General features: G+C 50.4%; 3 protein-coding genes and 1 long non-coding RNA gene across 16 annotated transcripts in view; 3 read left to right on the top strand and 1 right to left on the bottom strand.

Annotated features, from left to right (window-relative positions):
• Window positions 1-21237, top strand: part of LOC147998498 (RT1 class I histocompatibility antigen, AA alpha chain-like) — a 101871-nt gene that overhangs the window by 889 nt on the left and 79745 nt on the right. The gene's annotated exons all lie outside the window — the stretch shown is intronic.
• Window positions 1-21237, top strand: part of LOC147998503 (RT1 class I histocompatibility antigen, AA alpha chain-like) — a 60703-nt gene that overhangs the window by 1328 nt on the left and 38138 nt on the right. The window contains exons 1-7 of one of the 12 annotated variants that reach the window (XM_087598592.1): window positions 151-1513; window positions 1716-1985; window positions 2167-2442; window positions 3418-3693; window positions 3821-3961; window positions 4138-4167; window positions 4562-5045. In XM_087598592.1, the coding sequence (XP_087454718.1) occupies window positions 1450-1513; window positions 1716-1985; window positions 2167-2442; window positions 3418-3693; window positions 3821-3961; window positions 4138-4167; window positions 4562-4566 (1062 nt within the window). In that variant the 5' untranslated portion in view covers window positions 151-1449 and the 3' untranslated portion in view covers window positions 4567-5045. Of the gene's footprint in view, window positions 1-150; window positions 1514-1715; window positions 1986-2166; window positions 2443-3417; window positions 3694-3820; window positions 3992-4122; window positions 4249-4385; window positions 4477-4534; window positions 5046-7108; window positions 7904-21237 lie in introns of those variants that run through there. The other 11 variants (XM_087598588.1, XM_087598590.1, XM_087598586.1 and 8 more) reach the window with 11 other exon arrangements.
• LOC147998506 (uncharacterized) lies at window positions 5751-7929 on the bottom strand. The gene is made up of 2 exons (XR_015645552.1): window positions 6158-7929; window positions 5751-6027 (listed from the first exon to the last, which is right to left on the bottom strand). It is a non-coding gene; the product is annotated as an uncharacterized LOC147998506 (long non-coding RNA).
• LOC147998505 (RT1 class I histocompatibility antigen, AA alpha chain-like) lies at window positions 15029-18693 on the top strand. Of its 2 annotated transcripts, XM_087598512.1 has the most exons (8): window positions 15029-15095; window positions 15292-15567; window positions 15775-16050; window positions 17148-17423; window positions 17518-17643; window positions 17821-17850; window positions 18046-18093; window positions 18229-18693. In XM_087598512.1, exons 1-8 carry the CDS (start codon window positions 15032-15034, stop codon window positions 18231-18233), a joined length of 1101 nt encoding a protein of 366 aa, XP_087454638.1. In that variant the 5' UTR covers window positions 15029-15031; the 3' UTR covers window positions 18234-18693. The 2 variants fall into 2 exon arrangements, with proteins under 2 accessions (XP_087454638.1, XP_087454639.1); XM_087598513.1 differs by lacking the exon at window positions 18046-18093.

The following is a 21237-nucleotide window of genomic DNA, read 5'->3' as shown; positions in this document are numbered from 1 at the left end:
CCCCCCACTTGCTCTGACTTTATCAGTCTCTCCTGTGATTATATCAGCAGCAGCAGCCAACAGGCAGGGGACAGACAAGTCCTCAGGACTGAGGGGCAGGGATGAGCTGGGAACCCCCCCTTCTTTGCATTCCAACTGTTGTTTACCTTGGGTCCTCCATCCAGAGGGTAGGTCAGGGGGAGGAGCTCATCCACATTCTCCTCCCTCAGCTCTCACTGGGCGACCCTGCACCAGGAAGCCATGCTGTCTGCATTTTGTCAACCTGACACAAACCAAGACAGATTTGGGAAGAGGATCCTGAGAAGAGAAAAAGCCTCCATCCAGGGCCGCCTTTAGGAAAGTCTATGAGGCATTTTGAAAATTATTATTAACGATGAATATGGAAGGGCTCAGCCCACTGGAGGTAATCTTGGCTGGTGGTTGTGGATTGTATAAGAAAACAGGTTGAGCTGCCATGAGGAACGAGGTAGTTAGCGATGGTTCTCATGGTCTCTGCTTCAGCTCCTACCTCTAGAGTCCTGCCTCAAGATCCTGCCCTGAATCTCTTCAATGATGGACTGTGATGTGGAAGTGGAAACTGAAATAAATCCTTTCTTCCTCAAGTTGCTTTTGGTCATGGGGTCTTATCACAGCAATGGAAACCATCACTAACACAGAGGTGCACAAGGGCCTTTCTCTGCTCCCTGCGTTCACCACCTTCTCCTGCAGCACAACCCTGCTCTTTCCTTGCCTTGGAGCCACAACCCTCTTCACAGCTTGTAGGTGTAAAATTATAAGAAATGCTGTCTCTTACCCTGCACTAGATCAGGCACAGTAGTGTTCGAAGATACCTGGTAGACATCTTCATCTCAGTCAGCAAAGCGTCTCACCCGCTCTGCTCCATCCCGTATCACACTGCTGATGGCTACTTTCTGATCCTGGCAGCAATCTCTCTTCTAGCCATCTAGTTGCCAAAGCAGGTTGCCACCAAGCCAGAAATACACAACCCAGCTTCATGGTGGGTTATCAAGTCTAGCCACCACACACTCTCTTGAACTTAAATGGCCACATGAAAGAACACACAACACAATGACCTCTGATCCAATTGATAAGATAGAATTTGCTCATCTAGATATACAAAGCCCTGTACACATCCATCCCTTAAGAACAGTCATAACAACCTGGAAATGTGCAGAGAGAATCCTAACATCTGCCTCCATGTTCTCTCCACTGCCTCTCTCCTTCCTTGTTCCAGTCTCCTCCTCTCTACAACCTTTCTCCTTCCTTCTAGTCTAATGACAGGCCTAGTTCTATCTTGTACCGCCTTCAACTGCATAATGACATCGTGCTATAACAGCTCCAAGGGATCTGATTGCCTCTGACCTCCCATTGGGTAGTGCCATCTAGGGCTGGTTATAAAGTCCACGCAGCCCACAGGACACAGACGGGTCCAGGATCTCAGATGGAGCGATGGCACCGCGCATGCTGATCTTGCTTGTGGCGGCCACCCTGGCACTGACCGAGACCCGCGCAGGTGAGTGCGGGGTCTGGAGGGAAATGGCCTCTGCGGGGAGGGGCGGGGGCGGCACCCGGGAAGCCCGGTCCTCGCGTCAGTCACCAGACCCCCGCCCCTTCGCCACCGGCGTCCGGATCCCCGCGCCCTGCTCCCCGCCCAGCCCGTGCAACCGCCCGGCGTCCCAGGAGGAGGTCAGGGTCTCACCGCGCGTAGCCCCCAGGCTCACACTCGCTGCGGTATTTCCACACCGCCGTGTCCCAGCCCGGCCTCGGGGAGCCCCGGTTCATCTCTGTCGGCTACGTGGACGACACGCAGTTCGTGCGCTTCGACAGCGACGCGGAGAATCCGAGGATGGAGCCCCGGGTGCGGTGGATGGAGCGGGAGGGGCCGGAGTATTGGGAGAGGCAGACACGGATCGCCAAGGGAAAGGAGCGGGACTACCGAGTGAGCCTGAGGAACCTGCTAGGCTACTACAACCAGAGCGAGGGCGGTGAGTGACCCTGGGTCGGAGGTCACGACCCCTCCGCGTCCCCACACGGCCGGGGACTTCCAGGTCCCAAGTCCGAGGTTCAGGAGCAAAACGGACCCGGGCCGGTTTCCCTTTCAGTTTGGAAGGGTCCGGGGGCGGGAGAGGGCGGGGCGGGGCCCGGCCTGACCGCGGGGTCCCGCAGGCTCTCACACCATCCAGAGGATGTATGGCTGTGACGTGGGGACGGACTGGAGCCTCCTCCGCGGGTATGAGCAGCACGCCTACGATGGCCGCGATTACATCGCCCTGAACGAAGACCTGAAGACGTGGACAGCGGCGGACTTTGCCGCCCAGATCACCCGGAACAAGTGGGATCAGGCAGGTGTTGCAGATTATTACAAGGCCTACCTGCAGGGCACGTGTGTGGAGTGGCTCCGCAGATACCTGGAGCACGGGAAGGAGGCGCTGCTGCGCTCAGGTGCGGGGGGCCGCGGGGTTCTCCTCCCTCTGCCCTCGGGCTGGGTCTCAGTCCTGGGGAAGAAGAAACCCTCAGCTGGGTGATGCCCCTGTCTCAGAGGGGAGACAGTGTCCCTGGGTCTCCTGATCCCTCATCACAGTGACTGCACTGCCTCTCCCAGGGCCCAGGCTTCTCTCTGGAGAGCTCTGAGTCCCTCTCAGGAGGGAAGGAGAGAATTTCCCCACTTAACAGCAGGAGCTCCCTGCTGTCAGCCATGGCCTCTCCCAGGCCAGGTTCTCTGCCCACCCCCACTCTCTGAGGACACTGACTCCTGTCCTGCTGAGTGTGTCAGCCCTTACACCTCAGGACCAGAAGTCTCCTTTACCTCATAGGAGACATGGACTCCACTACACTAGGCTGGTTCCCCCAGTTTCTAGGTCTTTCCAAAGAACACATTCTCACAGATCCCTCCTTGATGTGGGGTTTGCCTCTCTTCCACACCCCATTTCTCTCTATTCCCACAGAGGAGAATGGTCCCATGAGCCCTTATGGGGTACCCCAGAGGAACATAAATTGTGGGATTTCTTTTTCTTTTTTCTTTTTTTCTCTCTTTTTCTTATCTTTTACTTTCTTTTTTCTTTCCTTTTTTTTTGAAGGCATTATTTTGCTTCTAGTCAGGTTTTCTCTGCAAACACACATTAAATCAATTATTTTCCATTCCCTTTTGTTCTGTGACCACCCATCTCATGCTATAGAACATCACATAAGGACGGCCATGTTGACCCACTGGCTCATGTGGATTCCCTCTTATCTTCTGAGTCTCTCAGGAAAGTGTGCAGTTCTGTGCTGAGGGGACCAGCTCTCCCTGCAGGTCACTAGTGAGATGACAGTTGAAGTGTCAGACACACAGTTCAGTGTCATCCTTGATTTAACTGTGTCCTGTGTAGTCTTCAGTTTGTCTTGTTAACTGTGTGATTTCTTAAATCTTCTACACAGATCCCCCAAAGGCACATGTGACCCTTCACCCCAGACCTGAAGGTGATGTCACCCTGAGGTGCTGGGCCCTGGGCTTCTACCCTGCTGACATCACCCTGACCTGGCAGTTGAATGGGGAGGACCTGACCCAGGACATGGAGCTTGTGGAGACCAGGCCTGCAGGGGATGGAACCTTCCAGAAGTGGGCATCTGTGGTGGTGCCTCTTGGGAAAGAGCAGAAGTACACATGCCTTGTAGAACATGAGGGGCTGCCTGAGCCGCTTACCCAGAGATGGGGTAAGGAGGGTGTGGATGCAGATCTGGGGTCAGGAAACGCTGGACCCTTCTGCAGACCCTGAGCTTGTCAGGGCTGAGGGCTGGGGTCATGACCCCCACCTTCATTTCCTGTACCTGTCCTTCCCAGAGGCTCCTCCAGGCACTGACTCCAATATGGAAACCAATGTTATTTATGTTGTCCTTGGAGCTGTGGCCATGATTGGAGCTGTGGCCATGATTGGAGCTGTGGTGGCTGTTGTGAGGAGGAGGAGGAGGAAGAGAAACACAGGTAGGAACAGGCAGGGTCCGTTTCCCCTCAGCTTCCTTTAGAAGAATGCTCTGCTCATTAGTGGGAAACACGGTCACATCCCTCATTGCTGCTGTCTCAACTGGGTCCTCTGTCAGTTCTGGAAACTTCCTCCTGTCAAGACCTTCCTTGAACTCTCACAGCTTTTCTTCTCACAGGTGGGAAAGGAGACTACACCCCTGCTCCAGGTTAGTGTGGGGGCAGGAGTGTCCCTGAGGGTATTGGAGTGAAGCTGGAGATGTTGGGAGCTCTGGGAATCCATAGTAGCTCCTCCATAGAAATCTTCTGGGGGCCTGAGATGTACGGTGATATGAATCCATACATACGCATATACTATACAGAAACACACACACACACACACACACACACACACACATACATATACATGTGTTTTGTTTTACCCTAGGCAGGGACAGCTGCCAGAGCTCTGATGTGTCCCTCGCAGATTGTAAAGGTGACTCTGGGGTCTGACTGGGGAGGGGCAATGTGGAATGGGTTTCAGGGACTCCCAGAATCCTCTGTGAGTGGAGGGTTGTTGGGCTGTTGTCTTCACAGTGATGGTCTGTGACTCTCATTCTCTAGCATGAAGACAGCTGCCTGGAGTGGACTGAGTGACAGACGATGTGTTCAGGTCTCTCCTGTGACATCCAGAGCCCTCAGTTCTCTTTAAACACCAGTGTCTGGTGTTCCCTGTGATTCTATGGCTTCAGTGTGAAGAACTGTGGAGCCCAGCCCGCCCTGCACACCTGGACCCTGTCCCTGCACTGCCTGTGTTCCCTACCAAGGCCAACCTTCCTGGTCCAGCCTAGGAGGGTGTGTTTGTGTGTGTGTGTGTGTGTGTGTGTGTGTGTGTGTGTGTGTGTCACATCTTTATCTTGTGAGCTCCATGCTGTGCTGAGTCGCAGCTCCTCACTTCACACTGAGGATAAGGATCTGCGTGTGAACTTGAATGTTCACATTCTTGACCTCAGAGTCGATTGCTTGTTGATTTAATGGATTGAGACTATTTAGAGGTTTGGGGTTTTTTTTTTTCCTTTTAAATAAATGGTATATGGAGAAGCTTCCAGAATCTGTGTCACTAAACTGCGTGTGTCTGGTGGCACAGGAGGAGGCTGTGGCAGCCGAGTATGAACAGGGCTGTGCCCAGGTGAGCTCAGTCCGTTCTTGTCTGTGATGAGGTGGGGCCTGGGCTTGCCATCCACTTGATTTAGCTACTAATGAAGCAGTCAGGAAGCTGCCTTCAGTGCCCTGTGTAGCCATGCTACTGTGGTGATTTCTGCTTCTCCCTTCCAGTGTCTTTCCCCAGGGTTCACAGGGGCTTTGAATTACTTTGCTCTTTCCCCCCTTTCCTGATTTATAAGAGGCCATTACCAACTTTGTTTTTTGTCATTGACTTGTGGATTATCTCCATTGGTAGACATATGCTGTATTACTACTTGGAATGCTATTGGTCATTTTGTGACCCAGGACTGCCTGTCCTCAGAAGCTGCTGTGGGTTTATCCCTGTCTCCTGAAAATGGCTGTCTCCTCTGAGCATCCTTCCCTTTCCCAGGTTGACCTGACCACCTTCTGACCCAGGTCCTTCCTTTCTTTCTCCCTAGGTGAAACTCCCTCTCTCTGTTTCAGTCACTGGGAATGAACCTAGTTCTCCCTTTTCTGTGTTTGACATTTTTCAAGCTTTTCTGCCTCCATGCTAATTTCTCTAGCTGCATAGCCAACTCTGCTACTTCTCAGAAGAGAGAGAACCCTGCTGTTTTCCTTTTTTGTCCTCCTCCATGTTTTGAATCCCAAGCTTCTCCATTTCTTCCTGTATTTATCCCAGTTCCTCAGTCAAGTCTTTCCTCCTTTTTATAAACAATAGCCCCAAATGAGGGAGAGTGGAAAAGAAAACTGTTGGGGAAATCCATGCAGGGCATGGCCCAAGAAAAGCTTCAGCAAACACATTGTTGGCTTTTTGAAACAAAGTATCCATTCCTTTTCCCCTGCCTTTTGTTCTAAGGAACTTGAAATAAACCCGCCCATTCTGCATCGCCCCACATTTGGCACCACTTGTCATTGTTGCTTTTTTTTTTTTTTTTTTTTTTTTTTTTTTTTTGAGCTGGGGACCGAACCCAGGGCCTTGTGCTTGCTAGGCAAGCGCTCTACCACTGAGCTAAATCCCCAACCCCTTGGCACCACTTGTCAAATGTTCATTTTATTTTCAAATAATGCTCAGTTCTGTACACCCTAAGCTGTTAGCTGCAAATTCCATCAAAGGTGCAGCAAATCGCTTCTTTCTGCCCCAGCCTGCAGTGATATGCCCCGACAAGAGCAGTCAAAACTTGAGGTTCCTATCCTAATGGCAGAGGCCATGACATCTCCTGAGCCTGCCACCATCCCAGGAGTTGTCCATGTTTGGGCATTGCCTTTCCTGCCTCAGCCTACTACTGTCATGAGGAGCTATTCACAATGGTGACACCTTTCCTCCTCACCTACAGTCTTGGTACCATACCACTCAAGGAACTGTCCCATAGGAGTTGCATCTCCATAGTGACAGCACCTCCTCTCCTGCCTTGCCCAGCAGCTCAACAGAGATGGTGCTGTAATGTTATATTGTTCTCAGCCCTACTTTAATGTGGTCTCTTAAATGCTTTAACCTCCCTTCAAGCCCACAACCCACTAAAGGTAGTGGAAAAGAAAGGGTATTAGGATACGGGGGAAATGGATCTGTTTAGGAATTGATCTATGGAGCAAGTTTCCTCTGTGTTGTCAGGAAATCAGCAGTTCAGTTCACAGGTCAGTTCATTAGTGTCCAGATAGCAGCAGTGGTAGCATGACGTTGCAGAAACAGCTAGACCTCAGACAAATTGGCATGGGTCAGCAGGAGGGACTGGGATCAGCAGAGACACCAGGAGAAGTTCTTTAGCAAACTTCTGTCAGGGAAGAGCAGATCAGTGAAGACAGGAGACCAAGAAGCATTACAAAGAGAGCTATGCAAGCAATCCAAGCTTCCTGTCACTGTCCATTGGGTCCCATTTATACTCCCTCCAAACTTCGCATGTCCTCCATAAGTCTTGCCTCACCAAGTGTCTTGCCTTAGCCTATGAGTTTATCTTAGCTAAACTTCACATAAGTCTGTATCATTCACAGATTGACATCACTCTGCCAATCAGCCCAGTCCATGGAAGCAGCAAGCAGCCGCCAGCACACCACTAGGACATATCTGGTGCATTTCTCTCTATGGAATCAGAACTAGTGGAGCTCCACAAAGCAATGTAAAGTGAACCAACCCCTGTGTATTGTAATCAAATAATCCTACATCATGGCTCCTTTCCCATCCTTGCTTTAGCAGAATGTCCTTTCACTTGTGTCTGCTTCAGGAAAGCACTCCTTCACATGTTTGCCTCAGCAAAATACCATCCACACAAATGACTTTGTAAGGAAACCAAAAGTTTGAGCTTCATGGCACTTCAGAAAAGCTGTGTGCAGCTGAGAAGAACTTCTCACCGGAGGGAAGAGGCTGGATAGGGATGGTACCTGGACATTCCTTGCTGGTCATTGTTTGTCCTGACTTCACAGAAAGAAATGGTGTTCTGGAGGCTTTGTGCCAATTCTGTGGACTCGGGCAAATTGGCAGATTGGAGCCCAAATTTTAGATATGTTAACTGATACAGACTCACATGGAGTTTGTTAAGACAGATTCATGTAGAGTTTTGCTAAGACAGACTCACATGGTGTTTTGCTGAGCTGTGGAAGGACACAGAAATTTTGGAGGGAGTTTAACAAGACGCCATGGATAGTGATGGCGGGCTTGCATAGCTGGCTATGTAATGCTTCATTGGTCTCAAGTATTTGTCTCCACTGGTACCTCAGTTTTTAAGGCTGGCCCTCTTCAGCTGGCCCCATTCTCCCACCATTGGAGCTGCCACTCTGCAGTTCCCTTAGGTGTTCTGGGCCATGGCGCCCCCTACCTGCCCTTTGCTCACCTTCTGTTGGGAGCATTTATCTATAGCACTGACATCTAGTGGTCGCTTGTATTTACTACCACCTTTAGCTTTCTTCTGACATCTTTACTAGGTCATAATTGATAAGCATGTTAATAAGATGTCTTTACTCCACCAATCCCCCGAGGACAAGTCCTTAGCCATGCTGTCTGTTTTGTACTTAAGGCAAGTGCCTTTGTTCCCCGGGGTCCCCGTATCATCAATAAGGTGTTCCTGCAATAAAGGCTGATTGAGAAGGATCCAACGGTGTTGCGTCTTCCTTGCTGGTCGAGGTGGGCACGACAACCTTTCCTTCAGAGCTACCTCTCCCACAGCTCCTCTAGGTTCACCTGGTGTTCAGTGCAGCTTCCTTAGGCCCTGCAGGGCTACTGTGAATTTTCTGGCCTTCCCTCCATCCCTCCACATTCAGAGATGTAACCCTGCAACTTCCTTAGGCCCTGCTGGGCTACTGTGACTCTTCCTGCCCTCTCCTACCCTCTCATGTTAGAGACCCCTGTAACTTGCAACTCTAACCCTGCAACTCCTCTAGCCCTTTCATGGCTTCTGAGACCCCATTCCCCCTTTACTATGAATAAGATCCTTTATGAGAGCTTGGTTCTCATTCCACTTCTGGTTTCTACAAAAGTTCTGGCATCAGGCACCTGGGATCTCCTGGAATCAGCATCAATTTGGACCAATATGCAATAGAGCCTGGTAAGTCTGATTATTTCTTTCCCCAGTGTATGGTTACCCTGATGAAAACCTGTAGGTCCCACTAGGAAAGGACTGGAGAAAGGCTAGCAGTATACATTTTAGATATTTTATAAGGGACTTACTCAGGGTCACCTGGCCATTCATTCATTCAAGGAGTTCTGCATCTGCAAACTGTCTCAAGGTTAGAAACTGATTCATGGGGCGAGATGCTCTTTTGTCACTAGTATGTAGCATTTCTCTCATTTCTTGACAATTTTCCCAATTACATGATCAAAGAAATATTCATTAGGCTTCTGTGGTGATTTGATTAAGAATATTTCCTGAGCCTTGGTTGTGCATACCCAGAATCAGGCAGATCTCTGAGTTGGAGACCAGCCTTGGGTACAGAGTGAGTCCCAGGGCAGCCAGGGCTACAGGGAGAGACATGTAGCTGGTCTAGGTTACTTTGTTGGTTCTTTTTTCCCCACCCTTTATCCTCCTTGTTTCACCCCTACGGCTAGAGATGAAAGAAGGAAAGGAAAGGAGAGAGAGAGAGAGAGAGAGAGAGAGAGAGAGAGAGAGAGAGCTGTCAATCTAATTCCTTTCCAACAATTCTTCCAGTCTTCCAGCCCAGCCCCTTCTAATGTTTCTTTCAACCCTTCCTCCCTCAATTCCCAACACTGCACTTAAACAGTCCCTTCTCCCAGTTTTCCCAATGACAGCAGCTCCAGACTGTGACAACTGTTCTAGCCCCTCTGCTCTGTCAGCTCCACTGTCTCCCAACTATGTCTTCTGCACCAACTGCTTCTCCTCTCACTCTGCACATCCACTCCTCAGCCTCAGCCTCAGCCTCAGCCGGCTTTTTAATGAACTATCCTGTTCCTAGAAATTCAAGAGGCAACGAAGTTAAGGTCACAGTTTCAAGCAATTCTAACAGCTAAGAATTCTAAAGGGCCAGTTGTGTAGAAACTGGGAACCTTTTTAAGAGTCAGGTGCACAAGACAAACCGCACTACAGAAACACAGTCTAAAAATATATATATTGTGCCTAGTGTCTCCAGCCACCACATACTCGCTTGAACTTGAACTTAAATCGCCACATGAAAAACACACAACACAATGACCTCTGATCCAATTGATAAGATATAATTGCCCACCTAGATATACAAAGCCCTGTACACATCCATCCCTTACACATCCATCCCTTAAGAATATTCATAACAACCTGTAAATGTGCAGAGAGGAATCTTAACATCAGCCTCCATGTTCTCTCGGCTGCCTCTCTCTTCTCTTCGGTTCCAGCCTCCTCCAATCTAAAACTAAATGTTTCCAAAGTCGATCAGATAGTAGATATATGGAAACAAGCAACATTTGCCTATTTTGATATACTAGAGATAGATAGGGAGTCTTTGAAATCTCAGACACCTACAGGATATGGCATTCAGAATGTTTTATGAACACAAGGCTTTCCATAACAGTGAGGCACGAATGCTCTTGGCCGCACCACGTTCTAATTCAGAGGGGATGGAGGGCATCGAGGAACCTCCATATGGAGTTTGCTTCAAAGGTGGCAGAGCTGGGCACCAGCCAAAACCTGCCCATGCTTCATCTGCAGACTGCATTCTGTCCTAACAGGGGACAAGCAGAACACAGAGGAAGATGACTGTGAGCTTTGCCAAGACAAGTCGGGGAGTCCTTCAATATTCCTGCTCCACAAAGATGTCCACCATACACTGGGCCAGCAGCCTGAAGCTGGACGCCTCAGCACTGCAGAAGAATCTTGGGTGACTGTCCAGGCAGCCAGCAATGTCTGCCATTTCTGCAGCTTTTGAAGCTGCTTGCTCTGCACTTCCCGTTTTCTCAGGGAACATTTATCCTTCTCAGGTCACTGATGGGGGGGAAGACTGGATAGCTACAGTCTCACAATAACCTTAAGTTGTTTAAGATTTAAGAAAATGATTTATGTCTAGGAAGATATTTTCAGGGGGATAACTTCAAGCTATGATGGAAAGGGAATTAGGCAAAGAACTTTGGACGCAGGACAGATAGGACTTTGGATTCACAGGATAGATAATAGTTTCTCAATGGTTGGTAGATACAAATGAACCAGACATGAGTGTAATTCTTATATTTTTAATTTAATAATTAATTAAAATTCTTAATTATAAAATTAATTAATCTGAATCAATTAAATAAAGAAATAATAATTCTGAATGGAGAATTAATAATTGTTAACTATTTATAATTATGTTTTTATCCTTGTTCTCACTGTATATAGTTGATGATGTCAGAGAAAGATTTGACTTTTATAGGACTAACAGGGGCAATGTTGAGATAATGTCGTTGTGCCCTGTGTGAGGAAGCCTCTCCGTCCTACCCTGCCTACCTAAAGCACCTTCTGAAGGATGAGATACAAAGCCTATGTCCTATAGCCAAGGGGAACAGAAGGCAGGATTGTGGTCAGAGGGAGGAACTCTGGGAAGAGAGAAGCATGGGGGATTCTCCACCCAGACCCAGAGGGGTCAGGATGTGTGAATCTGAGGAGAGGTGAGCAGCCACATGGCAGAACTTAGGATGGTGTAAATGGGATAACTGAGTTAGGAGAAGCCTGGACAGGCCCAGCATGAAGCCTAGGCATCCATAAATAAATGTAAGTCTGCTGTCATTATGCAGAGCACGGACAGGCAGGCAGGAATGTCCCACAGAAGCAGCAGGAGCTGGAGCAGGAGCAAGAGCAAGCAAAGAGCAAGCGATTCCTTCCATGTCTTCACTGAGGCCTCCAGCAGAAGGTGTGGCCAGATTAGAAACGGGGAGGGACTCCACTCAAATAATCAGGATTACAGGTGTCTCTTCCTCCATCAAAGGAAAGGATCAGAAACTGACCTTCCCACTTCACCTTAAGCAAAACCGCCTCACAGATGTCGCCCTCCATTTTGGGGTTTTAGTTAACCCCGCATGTAGCTGACATCAAACAATCAACATCATAGTCCAGGTCAGAGTTCTGCACCTACTCTGGGGCTTTGCAGCTCCTCTGAGCACTCAGGGCTCTGCCTCCTGCCTCCCCTCTTACAGGGAGTTTTCTTCCCACGGCTGGAAAAGCATGTAAAGTTCTTCTGGATGTAAGTGTGATGAGAGCAGGGCAGCATGAGACCTGAGACCCTGGAGAAGCACAGACAGCAAGGAAGCCCTGGGGCAGCTCAGCCAGCCTGTGTCCCCTTTACCCTCAGCTCCGTGGGCTCAGACTCGGTCCTCTCTGTTTCTTCCACCAGGTGGCGCCATTGGACAAGAATGGGACGCTTCTCCATCTTCAACAGGTGAGACCTGGAGGGTCAGCAGTGGGAGGGAAGATGGGGAAAGGGGACACCTTTCCCTGCAGGAACGCTCTGAGTGTTTGGATGTCCTGGTCTCTTATAAATAAGTATCCAACCGTCTGAGTGGAATTTACCTTGTTCATGGGGAATTAAAACTGACATCTGCTCAATTACAAAGAGCAGCACACACTGTGTCTTCTTCCTGGAATGAGGTCATGTTGCTCTGTGCATAGTAGGTCCATACAATGAAAGATTTTTTTGTATATTTAATGTTATCCTGTTCTGTAAATTGTCAATTCTATACACTCTATTTCAACCATCTCACACTTCCTAACACAGAGCTCTCTTCATTGGCTGGTGGTCCACTGTTGTCTGAACAGCACTGTGCCCTCCGCCCCTGGCCTCACACTCTCGGTGTGTAGGGGAGAGACAGGCAGGATTATTAAAATCATGTTTTTATATTTTATTTTCATGACCTGTCCTCTTTGTGCATATAAACATGTAGGTGCACAAGCATTGATCCCTTGGAACTGAAGTCACAGACGGTGGAAGCCACCGTGTGCTGAGGGAACTCATCCTGGATCCTCTGCACCAGCAACAAGTGCTCCTGGCTGCTGAGCCCTCTCCCCAGCCACCATTGGAATGTTTGCCTCAGGAACCACACAGCTGCCTCACAGCTGCTGGCTGACGCCATAGAGAAACCAGAGGCCAAGGAAGAGACAGGGTCAGTGCAGAGCTCAGGAGGGAGGGGAGCTGGGCACGGATGGGGTGAGACCTGAGGGACAGAGACACAGAGGGGCTGAGCAGGAGGAGACAGAGACAAAGGGGGAGACCTAACTCAGCAGAGTGGCCTGTGTGAGGGCATTTCCCTCAGCCTGCACTGGACACATCTCCAGAACCCTGCTGGCCTCTTACACTTCACAGTGACTGCTGTGCTGGTTTGAATGAGAACAGCCACACAGGCTCACGGGAATGAATCCTTCAAATCCAGCTGAGGCCATGTTCAGAGAGGATTGGGAGGTGTGGCCTTGATGGAGGATGTGTGCCACTGGTGTGTGCACTGAGGTTTTAAAAGACTTTCACTGGGCTGGAGAGATGGCTCAGTGGTTAACAGCACTGGCTGCTCCTGAGTTCAAATCCCAGCAAACACACGGTGCCTCACAACCATCTGTAATGAGATCTGATGTCCTCTTATGGTGTCTGAAGACAGGTACAGTGTATTTTATGAATAAATAAAATATATTATATATAATAATATTTTATGTTACATATATTATATATATATATCAAAATTTTTAAAAAATCAACTTTCACTATTCCCAGTGTCTCAGTCTGTTACTTGCAAATCAAGTCGGGAGCTCTCAGCTGTTCCCCCACCACACCTCTCCTCTGCCATCATGGATTCAAATCCTCTGAAACTATATAACAGATTAAACATATTCTTTTATAAGATACCTTGGTCATAGTGTCTTATCACAGTAATAAAAACTAACTAGAGCTAGTGTCCTGACACAGGCCTTCAATCCTGTTGTAGTTGATTGAATAGGTGGCCCCGATAGGCTCATGTGTTTGGATGCTGGACCCACAAAGAGTGGCACTATTAGGAGGTGTGGCCTTGTGGGAGTAGGTGTGAACTTTCTGGAGGAAGTGAGATCCTCTTCCTGGCTGCCTTTGGATCAAGATGTAGAAGTCGGGCTGGAGAGATGGCTCAGTGGTTAAGAGCACCAACTGCTCTTCCAGAGGTCCTGAGTTCAAATCCCAGCAACCACATGGTGGCTCACAACCATCTGTAATGGGATCTGATGCCCTCTTCTAGTGTGGCTGAAGACAGCTACAGTGTATTTATATACATAAAATAAATAAATATTAAAAAAAAAGATGTAGAAGTCTCAGCTCCTTCAGCACCAGGTCTGCCTGCAGCTGCCATGCTTCCTGTTATAATGGACTAAACCCTTGAAACTGTTACCCAGCCACTATTGAATGTTTCTTCTTAGAATTGTTGCCTTGGTCATGGTGTTTCTACAACAATGAAAGGGAAACTGTGACATCCAGCCCTCAGGATGCAAAGGCCATGTATCTCTGGGAGGTCAAGTCCAGCTTGGTCTACACAGTAAGTTCTAGGACAGCCAGAGCAGTGCAGACAGACCTTGTCTCAAAAAACAGAATAAATAAGAAGAAAAGTAACAGAGACAGATCTTTTCTGTGGGGCTGCCTACCCCAACTGCATCCTCAGGTCAGTCAGGATGGAACCTAAGAGCTTCAAGTTCCCACGGAAAACATTCACAGCACCTAATAAGGGTGGTTCACTGAAACAGGAGCCCCTCAATCCTGGAGAGGCTGCTGGGCTGCTGTGGAGACCTGCATGGGGAGGTGACTGGAGTTCACACCTGTGGTCACCACATTTGTTGCTCTGTGTGATGGGTGACTCTCTTCAGGAGCCCCCACCCATCTCTCCTCTTCTTTCCACTTCAGTTCTATGGCTGCGATTTGGAGACATCCACAGAATGAAGAAACGTGTAAATTTAATATTTCCACACACTGCTGATCAAGTTAAGAGAGCCTGGTCTCTGTGGGGTCCGGGTTGGGCTTGCAGGCCAGAGCCTCCTCTTTAAGGAGAAGCGTCTCTCCACCGCACCCACAAGGCTTGTGTTGTGACTGTATTCCCGGAAGTGGCTTTTCTTCTAGAAGACTCCAGGGTCTGACTTCTGAAGAGAAGAAGGAAAAAGAGGGTGGAGGAGAGGACACAGAGAACCTGGCCTGCGGGTCTCTCTTGGTGTCCACACAGCTTCTGGGGCAGAACTCAGAGACACCATGACAAACAGGGCTCTGCCCCACAGCCCACGGTTCAGGCAAAGTCTGAGTCCCCAGGCGGTGAGGTCAGGGGCGGGGCTGGGGATTCCCCATCTCCCCAGTTTCACTTCTGCTTCTAACCTGTGTCAGGTCCTTCTGCCCGGATACTGATGACGCGCTGGCAATTCTCACTTCCAAGGGCTGCCGCGATCCCTGTGAACCAATCAGCGTCGGCCAGGGTTATAAAGTCCACGCAGCCCGCGGGACTCAGCGGCGTCCGTGATCTCGGATGGGGCGATGGCACCCCGCACGCTGCTCCTGCTGCTGGCGGCCGCCCTGGCCCCGACCCAGACCCTCGCGGGTGAGTGCGGGGTCGGGAGGGAAACGGCCTCTGCGTGGAGGGGCTGCACCGGTGAAGCCGGGTCACCGCGTCGCACACCAGACCCCCGCCCCTTCTCCACCCGTGTCCCGAGCCCCGCGCCCTGCTCCCCGCCCGGCCCGCGCACCCGCCCGGGATCCCGGGAGGAGGTCGGGGTCTCACCGCGTGCCGCCCCCAGGCTCACACTCGCTGCGGTATTTCGACATCGCTGTGTCCCGGCCCGGCCTCGGGGAGCCCCGGTTCATCTCTGTCGGCTACGTGGACGACACGCAGTTCGCGCGCTACGACAGCGACAGCGACGCGGAGAATCCGAGATATCAGCCGCGGGCCCGGTGGATGGAGCGGGAGGGGCCGGAGTATTGGGAGAGGAACACACCGATCTACAAGGGAACCGAGCAGGTTTACCGAGTGAACCTGAGGACCCTGCTCGGCTACTACAACCAGAGCGAGGGCGGTGAGTGACCCCGGGTCGGAGGTCACGACCCCTCCGCGTCCCCACACGGCCGGGGACTTCCGGGTCCCAAGTCCGAAGTTCAGGAGCAGAACCGACCCGGGCCAGTTTCCCTTTCAGTTTTGAGGAGTCCCCGGGCGGGAGAGGCCGGGGCGGGGCCGGGGCGGGAGAGGCCGGGGCGGGGCCGGGTCTGACCGCGGGGTCCCGCAGGCTCTCACACCATCCAGAGGATGTATGGCTGTGACGTGGGGTCCGACGGGAGCCTCCTCCGCGGGTATGAGCAGCACGCCTACGATGGCCGCGATTACATCGCCCTGAACGAAGACCTGAAAACTTGGACGGCGGCGGACTTTGCGGCGCAGAAGACCCGGAACAAGTTGGAGCAGGCTGGTGCTGCAGAGAGACTCAGGGCCTACCTGGAGGGCAAGTGCATGGAGTCGCTCCGCAGATACCTGGAGTTCGGGAAGGAGACGCTGCTGCGCTCAGGTGCGGGGGCCGTGGGCTTCTCCTGCTTCTGCCCTCGGGCTGGGGCTCAGTCCTGGGGAAGAAGAAACCCTCAGCTGGGTGATGCCCCTGTCTCAGAGGGGAGACAGTGCCCCTGGGTCTCCTGATCCCTCATCACAGTGACTGCACTGCCTCTCCCAGGGCCCAGCCTTCGCCCTGGAGAGCTCCGAGTCCCTCTCAGGAGGGAAGGAGAGAATTTCCCCACTTAACAGCAAGGGCTTCCTGCTGTCAGCCATGGCCTCTCCCAGGCCAGGTTCTCTGCCCCCACCCACTCTCTGAGGACACTGACTCCTGTCCTGCTGAGTGTGTCAGCCCTTACACCTCAGGACCAGAGGTCTCCTTTACCTCATAGGAGACATGGACTCCACTACACTAGGCTGGTTCCCCCAGTTTCTAGAACTTTCCAAAGAACACATTCTCACAGATCCCTCCCTGATGTGGGGTTTGCCTCTCTTCCACACCCCATTTCTCTCTATTCCTACAGAGGAGAATGTTCCCATGAGCCCTTGTGGGTACCCTGGAGGAATATAAATTGTGGGATTTCTTTTTCTTTTTTTTCTCTCTTTTTTTTTTTTCTTTTTTTCTTTTTCTCGGAGCTGGGGACCGAACCCAGGGCCTTGCGCTCGCTAGGCAAGCGCTCTACCGCTGAGCTAAATCCCCAACCCCAACCCCTCTTTTTCTTATTTTTTTTTTTACTTTCTTTTTTCTTTCCTTTTCTTTCCCCCTTTTTTTTTTGAAGGCATACTTTTGCTTCTAGTCAGGTTTTCTCTGCAAACACATTAAATCAATTATTTTCCATTCCCTCTTCTGTTCTATGACCACCCATCTCATGCTATAGAACATCACATAAGGATGGCCATGTTGATCCACAGCCTCATGTGGATTCCCTCTTAGCTTCTGAGTCCCTCAGGAAAGTGTGCAGTTCTGTGCTGAGGGGACCAGCTCTCCCTGCAGCTCACTAGTGAGATGACAGTTGAAATGTCAGACACACAGTTCAGTGTCATCCTTGATTTAACTGTGTCCTGTGTAGATTTCAGTTTGTCTTGTTAACTGTGTGATTTCTTAAATCTTCCACACAGATCCCCCAAAGGCACATGTGACCCTTCACCCCAGACCTGAAGGTGGTGTCACCCTGAGGTGCTGGGCCCTGCGCTTCTACCCTGCTGACATCACCCTGACCTGGCAGTTGAATGGGGAGGACCTGACCCAGGACATGGAGCTTGTGGAGACCAGGCCTGCAGGGGATGGAACCTTCCAGAAGTGGGCATCTGTGGTGGTGCCTCTTGGGAAGGAGCAGAATTACACATGCCGTGTGGAGCATGAGGGGCTGCCTGAGCCGCTTTCCCAGAGATGGGGTAAGGAGGGAGCCTTCTGTAGACCCTGAGCTGGTCAGGGCTGAGAGCTGGGGTCATGACCCCCATCTTCATTTCCTGTACCTGTCCTTCCCAGAGCCTTCTCCATCCACCGACTCAAACATGGAAACCACTGTCATTTATGTCGTCCTTGGAGCTGTGGCCATCATTGGAGCTGTGATCATTGGAGCTGTGGTGTGTGTTGTGAGGAGGAGAAATACAGGTAGGAAAGGGCAGGGTCTGTTTCCCCTCAGCTTCTTTTAGAAGAGTGCTCTGCTCATTAATGGGAAGCACAGCCACACCCCTCATTGCTACTGTCTCCAACTGGGTCCTCTGTCAGTTGTGGAAACTTCCTCCTGTCAAGATCTTCCTTGAACTCTCACAGCTTTTCTTCTCACAGGTGGGAAAGGAGTCTATGCCCCTGCTCCAGGTAAGTGTGGGGGGCAGGAGTGTCCCTGAGGGTATTGGAGTGAAGCTGGAGATGTTGGGAGCTCTGGGAATCCATAGTAGCTCCTCCAGAGAAATCTTCTGGGGGCCTGAGTTGTACCGTGATATGAATACATACACACACATACACATATTATGTATACACATATACATATACATACGTTTTGTTTTACCCTAGGCACGGACAGCTCCCAGAGCTTTGATGTGTCTCTCCCAGATTGTAAAGGTGACACTATGGGGTCCAACTGGGGAGGGACAATGTGGACATGATTGGGATTCAGGGACTCCCAGAATTCTCTGTGTGTGGAGGGTTGTTGTGCTGTTGTCCTCACAGTGATGGTCTGTGACTCTCATTCTCTAGCATGAAGACAGCTGCCTGAAGTGGACTGAGTGACAGATGATGTGTTCAGGTCTCTCCTGTGACATCCAGAGTCCTCAGTTCTCTTTAGACACCAGTGTCTGATGTTCCCTGTGATTCTATGGCTTCAGTGTGAAGAACTGTGGAGCCCAGCCCGCCCTGCACTTCAGGACCCTGTCCCAGCACTGCCTGCATTCCCTTCCACAGCCAACCTTGCTGGTCCAGCCTAGGGGTGGGAGTGGGGACATCTGCATCCTGTCACTCCCTGCTACCCTGAGCTTCAGCCCCTCATTTCCACATTGAGAATAAGAATCTGAGTGTGAACTTGATTGTTCACATCCTTGACCCAAGTGTGGATGGCTTTTTAAATTACTGGATGGAATACTTAGAGGTTTTTTGTTTTGGGGTTTTGCTTTGTTTGGTTTTGTTTTTGAAAAAAATAAAAGGCAGATGGAGAAGCTTCCAGAATCTGTGTCACTAAGCTGTGTGTGTCTGGTGGGACAGGGTGAGGCTGTGGGAGCTGAGTGTGGACAGGGCTGTGCCCAGGTGTGCTCAGTCAGTTCTTGTCTTTGATGGGCTCAGGTCTCAGCTCTGTCACCTCCAGGCTGTGCCCTCTCCATCACTGTGAAGACATGGGGAGAGTCTGTGATCACAAGGACACAGGGAAGGCCAGAGCCTTGTCCTGTCCCCAGGATTATGAGCTCCCAGGGCTGAAGATCAGAGACTCAAGTGGGGTCCTCTAAAGTGCAGGGTGCACAAGATAAGTCACTACATTTCCTCCCACCCACTTGATTTAGCTGCTAATGATGGGGTCGGGAAGCTGCCCTGGGCTCTCCCTGTAGCCATGCTGCTGTGGTGATTTCTGCTTCTCCTCTCCAGTGTCAGGGAACTGAGGTGCAGGATGTGCCTTTTTGTTGAACTCTCAGGAGCACATCCCCAGCTGAGATAATTGGCTTAGATTTTTCAAAACCTATTTTTAATAATGGAATTCTTAAATGCATAATCTCCCTTCCAGTCCACCACCCATGGAAAGTTGTGGAAAAGAAATGTTATGAGGATACTGGAGAGGTGGGCCTGTATGGAAATGGTTCTCTGGGGCAAATTAATCTGCAGCTCAGTTCACAAGAATCAGTAATGGCTGGTCAGTTCAGAAGAAACAAAGAGGCTGAGCTGTTTGCTGTATAGAAGTTCCTGGGGGCAACTTCAATCTCTAATTGACAGTCCAGATCAGTAGCGTCAGGATTGCAAACAACAATCATCAGCGGTGGTAAAAGTCAGCAGAAACTGCTAGGCCTCCACCAAATCGGCGTGAGTCAGCAGGACTGAGCAGGACCAGCACCACCCCCTGAAACTTTTGTACTCCTGCACTCTCTTATCTTTCAGCAACTTGTGTTCTGGAGTTAACTCCCTGAAGTCTCTTAATATCCGTTCCCAGCTCAGTGGACCTGGGTCTTGCAGCTCCAACTTGGACCTGCAGGATTCAGTATTCCCCATAGTCTGTCTTAAAGTCTTGTTCACAGGCCTCTTGTTGCTCTGCCTTTGGATGGCTCCATATTGCAGGAGACCAAGTCCCCCTCAGAGGCCCGGGACCATTTAAATCATCTCATATTCAGAGCACTGAAGACACGGGAGGCAGAAGCTGAGGTAAAAACCTGACAGCTCAGCAAGGAAACTTTATTTTCTTAACTATATCTGAGATATCTATTTACCAGCCTGATGCTACAACTAAACTCCAGCTCTTCAGAAATCTCTTTCTGTCTGTCATTCTTCTGAGCTGCTCTACCCTTATCTTGGGCTCCTCAAAATGCAAGTGGGCTCATGAGCTCTCTTTCTTAGATTTCCTAGATTTTACCAGTGTCCTACCTGACGCTTCTCTGTTGTTCCTGCAAACCCAAAGCCGAAATCTCCATCACTTTCCTGGTCCTCCCATAAAGGCTCTTCCAAGCTGAGAGACGGAGAGAGAGAGAGAGGGAGAGAGAGACAGACAGACAGACAGAGAGGGAGAGAGAGAGAGAGAGAGAGAGAGAGAGAGAGAGAGAGAGAGAGAGAGAAGTCTGTCAACGGTTTGATTTCTTATAAAAGAAGTCCAGCTCCTCCCATACACCCTTGGCAGGCTGAGCCATGTCACTGGTATGAGATTTTTCTGCTCAGGGGCTGCTAGCTTTGTTTCCACCCCTTTTCCCTGGCATCAGGCCCATGGGTTAGAGTGGGACGTCCTTCCCAGATTAGCTGACTTTTGCTGAGGTGCCATTTCTGTGGGGGCTGCTGGGTTACAGGAGAGGAGTCACCACCGTGGACAGCTCTCACAATGTAAGGCTCCAGGCTGAGGCCAAGAAAGAAGGTGTCGCCACCGTGGACAGCTCCTGTGATGGCTGCAGGCTAAGGAGAGGAAATTGAGACACCATTTTAAAATGATTTTCCTCCATTTTGGACAGCTCCTGCGGGACATTTTGCTGAGGAGGCCAGCAGGCTGGAACAGGAAAGAAGGGCCTGCTGCCACTTTGACGGATTTAGCGTTAGGGACTACAATAAGCCAGGACAAACCCTTCCTCCCTAAGCTGTGTCTTGTCAGATATTAAGCCACAGTGATGGAAAGTGGAACGGTATTGGTTCCTTTCCTGTTGCTGAGATAAAAACACCATGTCCAAGGAAACTTATAGAAGGTTCATCTGGGGATTAGGGTCCCACAGAGTTAAGAGTCCATCAACATCATGAGGGCAAGCACCAGGCATGGCAGCAGGACTGTCTGAGAGCTCACATCTCAACCGCTGCCCCAGTGACATCCTTCCTCCAGCACGGCCCCTCCTCCTAAGCTTCCCCAAACAGCACCAAGCGGGAACTAAGTATTCAAATGACCAAGACCACGGGGGTCGTCTTATCCGAAGGACCACAGTAACTAATACAGACAGTGACACCCAAGCTCTCAGTGCAAATATGGGGTCTTCCGGGTGTGGTGCCAGGGAAATGTTAGAGATCCCCCAAAACCAGACAGGAGCCGATCTGAGGTAATCG

Source organism: Rattus norvegicus, chromosome 20 (genome assembly GCF_021556685.1).
Source record: "Rattus norvegicus strain SHRSP/BbbUtx chromosome 20, alternate assembly SHRSP_T2T, whole genome shotgun sequence".
Taxonomy (NCBI): Eukaryota; Metazoa; Chordata; class Mammalia; order Rodentia; family Muridae; genus Rattus; species Rattus norvegicus.
This window is presented reverse-complemented; position numbering and strand designations above follow the sequence as displayed.

What these genes read in the sequence shown, in the direction of transcription:
- LOC147998505 (XM_087598512.1), top strand. Translation starts at nt 15,032, where the DNA reads ATGGCACCCCGCACGCTGCTCCTGCTGCTGGCGGCCGCCCTGGCCCCG. An exon ending in CCCGACCCAGACCCTCGCGG is followed by an intron (nt 15,096 to 15,291) that starts GTGAGTGCGGGG and finishes TGCCGCCCCCAG; the next exon opens with GCTCACACTCGCTGCGGTAT. An exon ending in GGAGACGCTGCTGCGCTCAG is followed by an intron (nt 16,051 to 17,147) that starts GTGCGGGGGCCG and finishes TCTTCCACACAG; the next exon opens with ATCCCCCAAAGGCACATGTG.